This window comes from Lepisma saccharinum, chromosome 24 (assembly GCF_977018435.1).
Source record: "Lepisma saccharinum chromosome 24, izLepSacc3.1, whole genome shotgun sequence".
NCBI classification, from domain to species: Eukaryota; Metazoa; Arthropoda; class Insecta; order Zygentoma; family Lepismatidae; genus Lepisma; species Lepisma saccharinum.
This window is the reverse complement of record NC_139252.1, coordinates 50418311-50431273: the sequence shown is the minus strand read 5'-3', so window position 1 is coordinate 50431273 and position 12963 is coordinate 50418311. Positions and strand designations below refer to the sequence as shown.

Genomic DNA, 12963 nt, shown 5'->3' with positions numbered 1-12963 from the left:
TCAAGGTTCCACTGTATCTCTATAGAGTTAAATTTCCTCTGGTGGAGCTAAAAAACCGCATTGGATCATTTCATGAGCTACGTGAGAGCACAAAAGGGCCAGCTAAGTGAACTAAGGAACTAAGATGGAAACATTGTTCGTTTTTTTTTATATACGAGTTTAATAAGTTACCGCTTCAATAATCACGCGGGAAAAGTTGATAACAAACATAACACATGATAAGCTGTTCTTTTCATCCGTTAAATGTTACCTTTGCACAGTTTTTGCTGCTACGTAAATATCTTATCATGCTATGCCGGATTACATATAGGTGGTAGTAAACAGATAAGAGATGTTTTCTGGTGAGTTGAGCTGAAAGAAAATATGAGCAATTCACAGACGCATTGCTCAGTCAGTGCCAGTGTTCCACTAAATCTGATCTTAAAAACAGGAGGTTCCAGTGATAAAAGTGTTGTAACAGTAAGTGCAAGAGTTCCAGCAGTTAAGTACAATATTCAATGATACAGTTTTATATTTTGTGCATTGCACCGGCGGCTCCAGGGGGGGGGATACGATGGTACGGCCGTACCCCCTGTTGTTTCACGGACGCCGGGGCGACAGAACGTAGCCGGATTTTATGTACTGAATGCATCCTTTGAGGTAAACTTGTTCTTGCGCATATTTGTTGCTATGTAACTTCCACGTTGCAAAGTTCCGACTGAAACACTTAAGAGATATGTAAGAGAAAAAATGCCAAAACGTCATTCCTTTTGATTTGTTTTTATTTTGCTTGCTGCTTCAATCAACTGTCAACAATCTGACGAAGATCCATTCTCACTTTTACGAATTAAATTGTCGGTGTTTCTTTTTCCGTTCACTGCTTCAGAACGCGGCAGGCGGCTGGCTGTTTGTGAACATTTTAATAATCCGCAACAATAAGCGGCACGATAAACATTTTTTAAAGAATAGTTCGTAGTATTGCTTCCCTTCGGATATTCAGTTGTGGTCTGGTAGTGAGTGAATGGCATGCATTAGAAGAGTACGGTCTTAACAGTTCGCATATTTCTGAAGTTTTCTTTCTGGTTTTCCGTTTTCAAGAATAATACCCTACCACTGCGCCATCGGGAAGGCAACATTCAAGAATAATAATCTTTTCGGGGCCTCCTCAATGTGGTACTCGTATTAGTAACGTCCCTCTGTAATCAAGGGGTCCCGGGTTCCATACCCGGTAAAGGCAAATACTGGTTTGGTTTCTACTTTAATTCCAGTCCCGATTAGCCTATGTGCATAAAGTGGACTTGAAACTCAAACTCAATAACCATCTATTCCAGCCCTGGACTTCTAATTTTGTAAAACAATACGCTAATCTCAAGAACATGGAAATCTGCTCACTTCCTGTGCACGATATTATATATTGTTTTTATAACAAGCGCAGGTTAGAATTGATTGTCGGTGAGGTGAGGTACCCTACTGGTATTCTCCCCTACCAGTTGTAACTCTTGATCCGCCCCTGGTGAAGCCTTATTCCGAGCACTGAGAGAAAAAATACCACCGAGTTATCTTAGTTCCTGTTGCGAAACGCCCTTCTGCGATTTTTCAGTTACCGCCTTTCTTGAAAGCCCCTTCTCCCTCCAAATGGGAAAACCAAACCAAGTATCAAGAAATAAGCCCATGAAACATCGCGGCGCACTGCTCCAACACACCGCCCTTCTTGTCCGGTTCCGTGAAACTGAAACGGTTTTCGTGAGTACCCTGGTTGTTCAGGCTCTGAAATCCCCCCTTGCCGACTGCATCAGTGTACATCACACGGACTCCCCCTCCCTAATTTTATCCCAGTCTGCTTTCATCCCCTTCGTTGTTTGCTTTTTCTGAGCCCAGGTGTGGGCTGTTTCCTGTATTTTCTTTCTGTCTCTCTCTTCCATTTTTTATCTTCGTAGTCCACCCTACTTGCCTCCTACATACAAAAAACTTTGGTACCAACCACAGCGTTTCATCTTCCGTTGCTACACTTCGAACTATAGCATTGTCATACTACTACTTTCCCCGTACAGGACACACTGAACGGAACGTCAAAAACTTGCTTTTATGCACTAACACGCAACTGTTATGTATTTTATGTACTTAAATACATATATGTCACATGAAAATAATTTATAGTCTAATATAAACAGGTTGCGGAATACAGGACGTCCCATAAAAACAAGACATGTGGCAACACTGCTTCGAACCTGTAGATACTTTTGTCACTCCAGGTCACAGAAGTTGATATTAATTCCTGAGATATATAACAACTCCAACAACTATTTACCTTTAGTTGTCAAATTTCATACCTACATCTTCTGTATATTGTGAAATATCGAAAGCATCATGTAAGATAAGATTTTTGTCTCTCAAGGGTCACTGGGTCAAATTACTGAGCATCACAAGTTGAGGCCGTTGAGTGGCGCCGCCACCGTCAGGAGGGAAAATAACCTCCAAGACTGGCCATAACCAACATGTAAGCAGATTCTTTTGTCAAGGGACATGGTGGAGTGTAATTAAGGTGCAATGTATACATGTAGGTCCAGGAATTCAAAGAATACGATTCGATGACTTCATGTTGTGTTGGGAACCTTGATTTCTGAAGAATTATTGTCACTCGTTCATGCAATTAATTTATCTTAAATGCGTTAGCTCGTGTTGAAATAACTTTGGAAACGCGTAATTGGAAGAAAAAAACCCTCTAGAACAGTCATTTTGCGCAAATTTGTAACGGTTTTCACCCTACGGCGCACGAAAATCTCCGACGGTCCACTTATGTAATAATAATAATAACTACTCATATTATTTATTGTATTTGAAATGGGTGAAAATAGGCTCTTTTAAATGGTTCGAAGTTAGGAAAATTATTAAACCGGCATTTCTATTACGCATACATTTTATCAATTTGTAGAGTGATAGCATTTGCAGCTTCAAAGCAGCTGATCGCTACTTAATTTAAAAAAAACTTGGGATTGTACAGGCTGTCCAGACTAAAAATATCTAAAAATACACACATCAACAATTATATGATTTAATGTTTTTTTTTTGTTTTTTTTTTTTGTTACAACACCTTTTGTAAATCGACAGATTCCAAAACAATACCCGAGCTCACCAAGTATTTTTCAGCATCCAAGGTCGTTCTTGTATGCGTTACTACTGGTGACGTTCACGAGTGAATTTGAAAGTGTGGCCAAACAAATCTTAAGATAAATTTCCTATCGAGCGAGCGTTAGATTGAGAATATATATAGTGTTTCTCTCATTGTAATTCGTATTTTTGGACACTTTCAGTCTGGACACCCTGTATATGCATGTGGCTATATGTAAAGTAAAACTAGTTAAAAATTCTTCCAGTAATAATGACACAACTAAGCAAGCAGCTGTTGAACTGGACCATTGCATTCATTCGATGTTCTGGCTTCCTTCAACCATTCCAACACCGTTAATCCCGTGAACTGATGACAACCGTTTCTGGCGCCAATGCATATAGGACCTGTCCGGGACATTTTTATTTTTAAACAAGTCTCCTTCCGCACTTAAGCCTAATCCCAACAGGTAAATCTGTAGTCCAACCTAACCAGGAAGAGAAACCACGCTCCACATCTCTTGTGGCTAGAAAACAAACATAGATTTTGTCGGATCGTCGCATTGTCGCCACGAAAAATTCTCGCCGAAAGATCTGTGGGTCTATAAAACGCCACTCGAGCGATCGTACAGATAGAAGAGTTTATTTTAAGAATCGAGGTTGTACGCCACTTAAAAACCACAGAAAGAGTTGGGGGAAAAGGGAAGAGAAAAGACAAAATAGCATCGAAGAGTAACGAGAATTTATTTGTTCGGCTGTGTTTATGGACACATCACATCGCACCGTCAGCAGGTACAAAAGGACTTCTCGGGGAGGCGCTGGTGCTGCCACGAGCACCTAGCGGCGGGTTCTAAATATATCGTAAGTAATCTGTTTGGTTGGGATTACATCAGTTCGGTCTGTCACAGTTTGACGTGCTGGTCCCACCCTCCTTGTTTTTCTCACGTCGTGACTAACGAGGGGGTGAAGCTGGCTTGAATTCCTCCCATTTTTCATTCCGCCACTTGCAACCCTCTCGTTCGATGGCGATTTTCAGGGGGGGGGGGGGCTTGAGCAGCTAACACAATTATTTCCTCCCGGTTTAATACTTTCATTTACAACCAAGTCGGTATGTTTGGGGACAAGATTAATTTTTCAATTGACAGTATATCGGAAACAACTAGAATTAGAAAGATGAAATTTGATGGACTAACGCAGTGTGGTAATTAAGTATTACCAAGCAAATTGTCCATCACCGTGTTCACTCTCTTCGTTTTACCTAATGAGAAAATGAAGAGTTGAAACAAAACGCCTGTCTGACAACCTCTGCACTTGCAAACATAAAGGTATATTCCTTAAAAGTACGTGGGGTGCAAGATTAAGCAAAATAGCCATGAATAATTTCCTTGCTTCATTGTTTGATTTGGTTTATTTTACTCTGCCACTTTTGGCTAATCGCGAAGTTAAGGATGAGTGATGATATAATTAAATTCATGAAGGGACACTCACGAAGAACATCATGCCCAGATCGGGACTCAAAAACCCGGGACCCCTGGCGTCCACTCCGGCAAGGTGGACAATTTGCCGAGCAATACTTGTGCATCCACTATACACAGGCAGATACATAAATTATATTATAACATCATTAAGCCTTGTTTCCATGATATGAAGAAGTCGGAAGAAGACCTTGCTAGAAGGTTGAAACGTTACGTTTACTTTATTTTACATCGTTTCTTGTGCCACTTTTGGCTAATTTGCGAAGATGGGGATGAGTGATGATATGATGAAATTGATGAATGAACACTCACAAACATCCATGCCCAAGCCAGAATTCGAACCCGGGACCCCTGGCTTCGTAGCGCCACTTGCTAACCACTCCGCCACAGGGGCCGGCCAGAGAGCGATGTGAAATTTGATGAACCAAATACCAACTTTATGAGTCAAGCCCTGGAATATGACGTAAAGTGTGGAAATCTGTTGAGCCATCTTCAAAGGCAACACCAATGAAAATGTTCAACAGCAAAATGTGTAACACTTCTATCCTATTCACGTTCTCAGAACTTCTTTCTGAACATTTCTTTTTGTTTGATTTCTACAAGAGTGGTGAACATGATTGTATAATAGATGTACGCTGTATGGAACACAATATGCAATCTATGGACAGTGGGATCTATGAATATTACCGTGCAAATTGTCCATCAGCAAGTTTGTGCACTTTATTTGACCCAATAGGAGCTTCAAGGATTAAAAGAAAACTCGAAAAAAGCTGTTGACAACTTCTACACCAGTATACATAAAAAACCATCGCTTAAAAACACACAGGATGCAAGAATAAATTCAATGAAAATAGTCATGGACAATTTGCATGGATCCCACTGTACGTTCTGATTCGAAAAATACAAAATTTTTGCCCGTGTTTTGAATTCTAACTGGATAATTTCTTTCGATGTACATGCTTACTATGATATGGCAGTTGGTTACTCAATTCCAACCTTCCTCTACTGAATTACTGAAGACCGAAGATATCTCAACGTGGCAATAAATTAAAGATTCTTAACGGAGAACACGTCACACCAAAGACACTTTTGAAGTTATCTATTCTGTGCACACAGCCTTATCTGCTTTCGGCTAATCATGCACGTAACACATGAATATGCAAAGTATACGTTCATTATTTCATTGCAGTTACAGTTCTGTTTGGATTGTAAAGGAACAATTTTTATTTAAGGTAAAGGTAGATGTATTGTGTACAATTCTCTAAATACAAAGCTGTATTGTTTATTTTGTTGTCCTAAATGTAATAACTAATAAGATAAAATACCTTCATTTTTTCAAAGCGATTTTATGCATTCATTCTTAACTTTTATAGTTCTGTGCTTTTTATATGATCATAGGCGTAACTTGGTGGAGGCAAGGGGTGCACTCCCCTTCCCAAAAAGCAGGTTTTGTTCAAATTTACAAGTTTTGACCTCTTGAGACCCGAGGAGAACAAAGAGTAATATATGTGAGTTCCGAAATGCAACCAGTTATTTAAATGAGATGATTCCTCCTCCCCAAAGTCAAGCCTCAAGTTCGATTCTGCCCCTACAAAGGTAGGTTCCATGTTACGCACATATTTGAATTATATTATGAAACTGTGTATCTTTTTTTTTCAATCCAGGTGCTAGGACAATGATTTGTTACCAGTGTAATGAGTGCAACCAATAACTAAACTGTTCTCTTCTTTCGCAGTGGGTGGAATGAATCGCCCTCCGAAGCCCGCCCAGGTGAAGAAGGTAGCTCCCCCCTCAGTTCCGGACGTGTACAGGCATTCCGGAAGTAGCTTTGGTTCCGGCTACAGCAGCGACCACCGGAGTTCGGCGGGCAGCGAGGAAACATTCCTACCTGCGCCATGTCCCGACAACAACTCCAGGGGTAAGCGATTCACTACTTTGCCTATTTTTTTCTGTTTATTTCTAAATGTTAATGCAACGATTCATCCGATTTCAAATGGCCATGTGTTTTGAGTTGGAACGTCACATTGGGGAGTATCAGTGTAACACAGAACTCGTTATATTTCATCTTTTTTCCCTCAGTAACACGAACAACATGGAGACAACAGTGAAGTTCCTGTCGTACATGTTCCAGTACGTAAGTTACAACACACACACTATTCTTGAGTCCATCCAGTGTTTTCGATTGAATTCTTCGCTCTTCTGCCACTTTTGGCTAATCGCGAAATTGGAGAAAGGGTAATCACAAGCGCACAGACAGGACACAACACAAGCCTCGATTCTCGCCTGGCTTTATCTGATTGAATACGATAAATATCATAGAGTATTATGGATGAGAAACTCGACGCTATTGGCCGTACAATAAGTCTTCGGTTCAGAGCACTCCATCCACCAGATGGCAGGTCAATCGAGTAAACGCATCTCAATTGTTACTCAACAATAAATATTCAGTTGACTTTAAAGAGAATTGGTAAGGCAAGTGCAAGAGCTTCGTTAGTCTGCAAAATGCAGTCCAGGGTATATTACGTGGAAGAGAGGTTGACATTTGGGTGGTTCGAGAAAGGAACATCCCCGATCGAAAGTTAAGGGGGGGGGGGGGCAGTTGTAGCCGAGAGGTATACGGCAACTTGAACATAGCCCCACAAGGAAAGAAAGGTGGCATAGCTTCGAAGCACATACATAATATGAGGCTCGTATTTATTCTACGGACTACAGAAGGCAACATCGTTCTCTTGTATTCAATGAAAATGTTCGACAGATGGAAGCACATTTCAGTTACACCGATTCCACTTTAAAAAGTGTTAAGCCAGTCCCGAAACGCAAGCCATGAGATTCTTTTTAAAAATAAAATAAATAAAATGCAGTACCGGTATCGATTTAATTGTTCACTATCTATATATGACACTGACACCATTAAACTTTAATGTACTGTACCAAAAATGTTCAAGCCTTCAGCACAATAAACATCCATTGATATTCAAGTGTAATTCAGAACATATTTATTCTTTAAGTTATAAGGTTCGGTGCGATAGCACTGAAGTATCGATCAATCTGTAATTGTCCAGATAAGGGTTGATAACATGGAATTAGGTGACTATCGAATGCTTTTTAAGTTCTTGATTTTTCAGTTATTTCAACATAAACATCTTTCTGAAAGATTGGCATTTTAACTTTGTATTTATGATATTAAAAGTTTCATAGGTTGTCTCCTATATTAGTCGATCTAAGCTGCTTTTTGCTACTTACAGAATTCTGTAAATAACAATATGCATAGTGTACAATAAATCCACCAACCCTCTCCAAACGCACGCCACTGATCAAAGGAGAATAGAACCCACTGTGACGTTAGCCGACGAGGCATCAACCTTGAATCACTCACTCCTCTTGTAAGTCATGTTTCCTGGATATTTTTTTTTTATCATTCCCATCTATCAGTACCCTGCCAACCCCCTTGACATTCGAAAGCGTTCCGATGCAACAAAAGTCTTTATTTTCTGTCATGTTTTGTTTCGGAGAACAACAAAGGAGGATCAGAGAGCGGTATTGTCTCGCTTTTGTCCTCGCCGCACGCTCGTCTTTTGTTGAAACTGCGATTGGTTGTCATTGGATTGTTCCGAGCGGTTTCTGAACAGGGAAATATTTGTGAGACAGTGTTATTAGCTCTGGAAGAAGAACCTAGGTGACGTGGCGTTCGGTCAGTGCCTCGATTCTCGCTTGGCTTTATCTGATTGGAGACCATAAATATCATGGAGTATTATGGATGAAAAACTCGAGGCTATTGGCCGTACAATAAGTCTTCGTTCAGAACTCTCCATCCACCAGATGGCAGGTCAATCGACTAAACACATCTCAATTGTTACTCGACAATAATATTCAGTTTACTTTAAATAGGATTGGTAAGGCAAGTTTCTGTATTAGATCAGCAATTTTTCTCTCTCTAAAAACACCGTTAGAAGGAAAATATTGATGAAAAAAACTTGATTTTGTTAATTTGGTTAAACGTCACTTGCTGATGGATTCACAGAGCAAGAGTGGTTTGGTACGAGGACGTAGGTGGTCTAGTCAAAGTGCACAGATTACATCTACTACGTTTATTCTCTTCATTTTAAACATTTAGAGCGTCAAGATTTTAAACAAAACTGCCAAACAAGCAGCTGGTAACCTGTGCACCAGTATACGTAAAAGTAAAAATCAGTTCCTTAAGACATAGAGAATGGGAGAGGAGTATTAATGAAAATAGTCATTGCTCCATCCACCAGGTGGCAGGTCAATCGATTAAACGCGTCTCAGTTGTTACTCATCACTAATATTCGTCTCAGTTGTTACTCATCACTAATATTCAGTTGACTTTATATAGAATTGGTAAGACAAGTAGTAGATAGCAGTGTGTGAGATCCTTGTTTATTCCTTGCAAGATCTTTCAAACATACAGACAGTTTTGAGAGCAGGGACTCATTATGTCGGAATGTGTGTAAGAGCAAGAATGTTTACACAGCAGTATTCGCAATACGTAGCTCTCGTTCTGCCTGGCAGTGGACGAAATGAAAATTCCTATAGGTGGGGTTGTTTCTTGAACCGTAGGAATAAGTTGGGATGGGAGTGGGGGTGGGGGACTTCATGTAAATTATCTCAGTTGAAGAGACGAATTAATATCTTCAACGTGAATATTTTTATCGGCCTGTACCTACTGATTGATTGATTGAGTTTATTTTACTTCGCGTTTTGTGCCTTTTGGCTAATTTGCGAAGATGGGGATGAGTGATGAAATGATGAAATTGATGAATGGACATTCACAAACAACCAAGCCCGAGCGGGATTCGAACCCGGGACCCTTGGCGTCGCAGCGCGATGTGCTAACCACTCGGCTATAGGGTCCGGCGGCCTGCACCTAACCACTCGGCTACAGGGTCCGGCAGCCTGTACCTACTATTTAGAAAAGAAAGGCAAGAGTTTTTAAGTGCTTGTAAATACTTTTTTTGCAGATTCGAACTTGCATATGTAGAAATACCATACAATAATAATAATAATAATAATAATTGTTATTTCATATTTGTGTTAAGTAGAACAATATTCAGTCGCTTGCCTAACCTCACGTCCCTGTGAACAAAGAAACAAATTCCGTAGGAAAAAAAAAACATTCATATACCTTTGGGATGAATAAATACGTATGTCCGAAGAGGAAAAATCCGCTAATGTTGAAATCATTTGAACAATGCTACACCGAAGTCATGCTGTCTGAGTTTGAAGGGAAAAAATTCGCTATCTTTGTGTTGTAGAAAGATAAGAAGCATAAAAACTGCAGGAAAACATATACCGATATATTGTTTAATCTTGACTCTCGACGCCATTAGCAAACACAGAACTCCTCACGTTCAACATTTAAGAGAGCCTGCTCAACTATCCCCCCCCCCTTTTTCATGTATGTGTACAGGGCGAGTCACTGAAAATTCACCGCGGAAATATTTCGCAAATTAAGGAAAAGATTTGGAATGGTATCGAAATGAGATCAGATCCGTCCAGACTTGTTATCCATGATTGTTTTAACTTAACACCTTTCTAATGTTTGTGTCTATTTTGCAAATTTTTAGTGCCTAAAGTTCGTAAATCCAACTTCATGCCACGTTAACACATTAATATGCAGTACATTAAAAAAACCAATAAAAATAATAAAAAAGTCAATGTGACGTGGAATTTCCCTCTACTGCATGCGTTGTGTTCTGTATTGGAAATGTTCTCATGCTTCGACTTTACTTCTAAGTGTTGAGATCATAGGCCGCATAAGCAGATGAACCTTGAAACTTGCCTTCAATTTGAGGCCAACTAATCCAGGTTTACAAATTACTCTAAATAGAAGGGTGTTTGTTTTATTATGTCCTAAACTATCAATGTTCGATTCAAAATATAAAAAAAACATCAATGGACTTATTCCAAAGTGAAGGTTATTTACATGGAGAAATTTTGCTGATTGTTTGCGTAAGCGTACGGAATTATGTGGTAACGAAGAGTGCGCTCTTAGAAAGTACAATATATCACCAGTGTGTTGTAACGAAACGAAGTTTCGAACTGTGAAATCAGTCTGGTTAGTAGTGAGAGGTGCATAAGTATTGCCAAGCAAATTGTCCATCACCATGTTTCTTCTCTCTGTTATACCGAACTACGACGCCAGGGGGTCCCGGGTTCGAATCCCGGCCTGGGCATGGATGTTTGTGAATGTCCATTCATTAATTTCATCATATCATCACTCATCCCCATCTTAGCAAGTTAGCCAAAAGTGGCACAAATGCGAAGTAAAATTAAAGCAAACCAATCAATCAATCTATTATACCCAATTAGAGCATCAAGATTTAAACAAAACATCCAAACAAGCAGCTGACAACCCGTGCACCAGTAAACTAAAAAAATTCATTCTTTAACAACACATAGGATGCGAGAGGAAAATTAATGAAAATAGTCGTGGACAATTTGTTTATACCACTGTATAAGTATCAGCAAATTGTCCATCACCACGTTTTTTCTCCTGTTTTACGCAGGGAAAGCTTCACGAATTGAATCAAAACACCAAACAAGCAAATATCCATTCCTTAAAAATGCGTAGGATGCAAGAGAAAAATTGATGAAAATAGTCGTGGACAATTCTCCAAGCAATATTTGTGCCACTGTACAAGGACAAACTGTTTGCTAGCAAAATTTTAGATGAAGTGGAATTAGACTTCAGAAGAAGCGCGCTGTAGCTATCACCACTAGCCCAGTCAGCCAGAAAAAAGCTGCAAGACAGACGAATGGGAACAGATCAATGTGGAATTAGCCGCAGACCTCGAAACCAGAATCCTCACTCAACACTTCTGCCACTGCCAGTCATCATTTTGCTCCCCCCAGTGTTAACACGCTGTACGCCATTCAGCACAGGAAATGTTACTCACCAGATGGCAGCGGTGTTGATGAGAAGGGGGAGGAAAAAGCGATTTGCAGAAACAGCAGAATCGTCACGCGCGCGCTTTCTTTATATCTTTCTTTTCTGCCCGTCCAGAAAAACTACCGAGGCGTGAAAAAATCGCTCGGTCACCGTGCCACGCGTCTGATGACATCATTGGTTCGGTCAGGGCCAGGTTTTGGTTACTCATTCGGATCTCCGAAATAGAGTACTTTGTATGGAGAATCTTTTTTCCCCGTGCGTAAGGCGAATTACGTCAGTGGGCAATGTTGCAGGATCGTGAACCATGATCAGATTGCTGAATGGCACAATAACATTCTTGTGACTTATTCTTGTCCTTTGGACAGAACCTTCACACCGGACACTTACTTTTAATAAACAGTGCAATTTAGTTAGCTGTAACGTATTTCTGTTGACGGCCCTGTACTCTGGCCGTACAGCCAACGGCAAAGATAATAGTAGGCAAATTGCCCAACGCTGTTGTCATTCTTTTCTATTCTACACGTGTTTTATGGAATGGAATTATCTTGATTCGAAGCAGATGTTTGTCTTCTGTTTATTGGTGGTTTTATTTCAAATCGTTACCACCACATTGTGGAAAAGAGACTGAATGAAAATAGAAATGGACAATTCGCCTACTATTACTTTTGCTGTTGGGTGTACAATGGACTGTTTGCGAATTCGATTTCCGGTGAACAATTTAGCATTAATGCAGACTTGTTATCTTCAGAGGCCTGCTATAGGACAAACTACGAGGGATGGATAAAATTTGTGGCAACACTGCGGCCACAATATCATCATAATCATGTATGTGTCGGAGGCCGTCAGTTGTGAAGTAAATAAATAATATAGAACATTTAAGATAATTAGAGTACCTTACTCCCACGATGGTGCACTTCTGTAACATCTCTCCGTACTTAAATAAAGTTTGTTTTAGTTTTGTAAATGACTAGTGCAATGGCTTCATTCATTTCTTAATGTTTCCTGTATGTAATCTTGGGATCAAGGCTCTCATATTGTACAGAGCGACGGAGCAAAGCGCTGCTCAATTTTCTTTTAAAGTTTATTGCATTACAAAAAGAAAGAACATTTTCAGACCTTCGTGCAGCGCCATCTGCGAGTTGGATGTTCAGTTTCTCGGAGCATAACTATATTTTGAAGTCGTATCGTCGAATCCTGGATACGGACTTGCCTTCACTCTTGAATTAAAGAGGTATCAAAGGCTGTTGATTGAATTCTTTGGCAGCATCGAGCGGATGAATTATGTAGAACGTAAATCGCTGTTGAAAGCAATGGAAGGTACAGCAAGACGTGATTCTTGTCCTGAAGTCTCCGATCACGTGTTCAGGGAGGAAAAGAAAAACAACATAGTTGCATAAACTGGGCGTCATTATCGCGTTGTGGTGCTAAGAAGCGTTTGCATCGGCATTGAAATGTGTCCATTTCTACCACTGGATTTGGGTTGCACAATGACCG

General features: G+C 40.1%; 1 protein-coding gene across 6 annotated transcripts in view; it reads left to right on the top strand.

Annotated features, from left to right (window-relative positions):
* Positions 1-12963, top strand: part of LOC145978225 (uncharacterized) — a 323131-nt gene that overhangs the window by 236615 nt on the left and 73553 nt on the right. For all 6 annotated transcript variants that reach the window (XM_083110697.1, XM_083110694.1, XM_083110695.1 and 3 more), the window contains exon 2: positions 6295-6477. In XM_083110697.1, the coding sequence (XP_082966823.1) occupies positions 6303-6477 (175 nt within the window). In that variant the 5' untranslated portion in view covers positions 6295-6302. The remainder of the gene's footprint in view (positions 1-6294; positions 6478-12963) is intronic.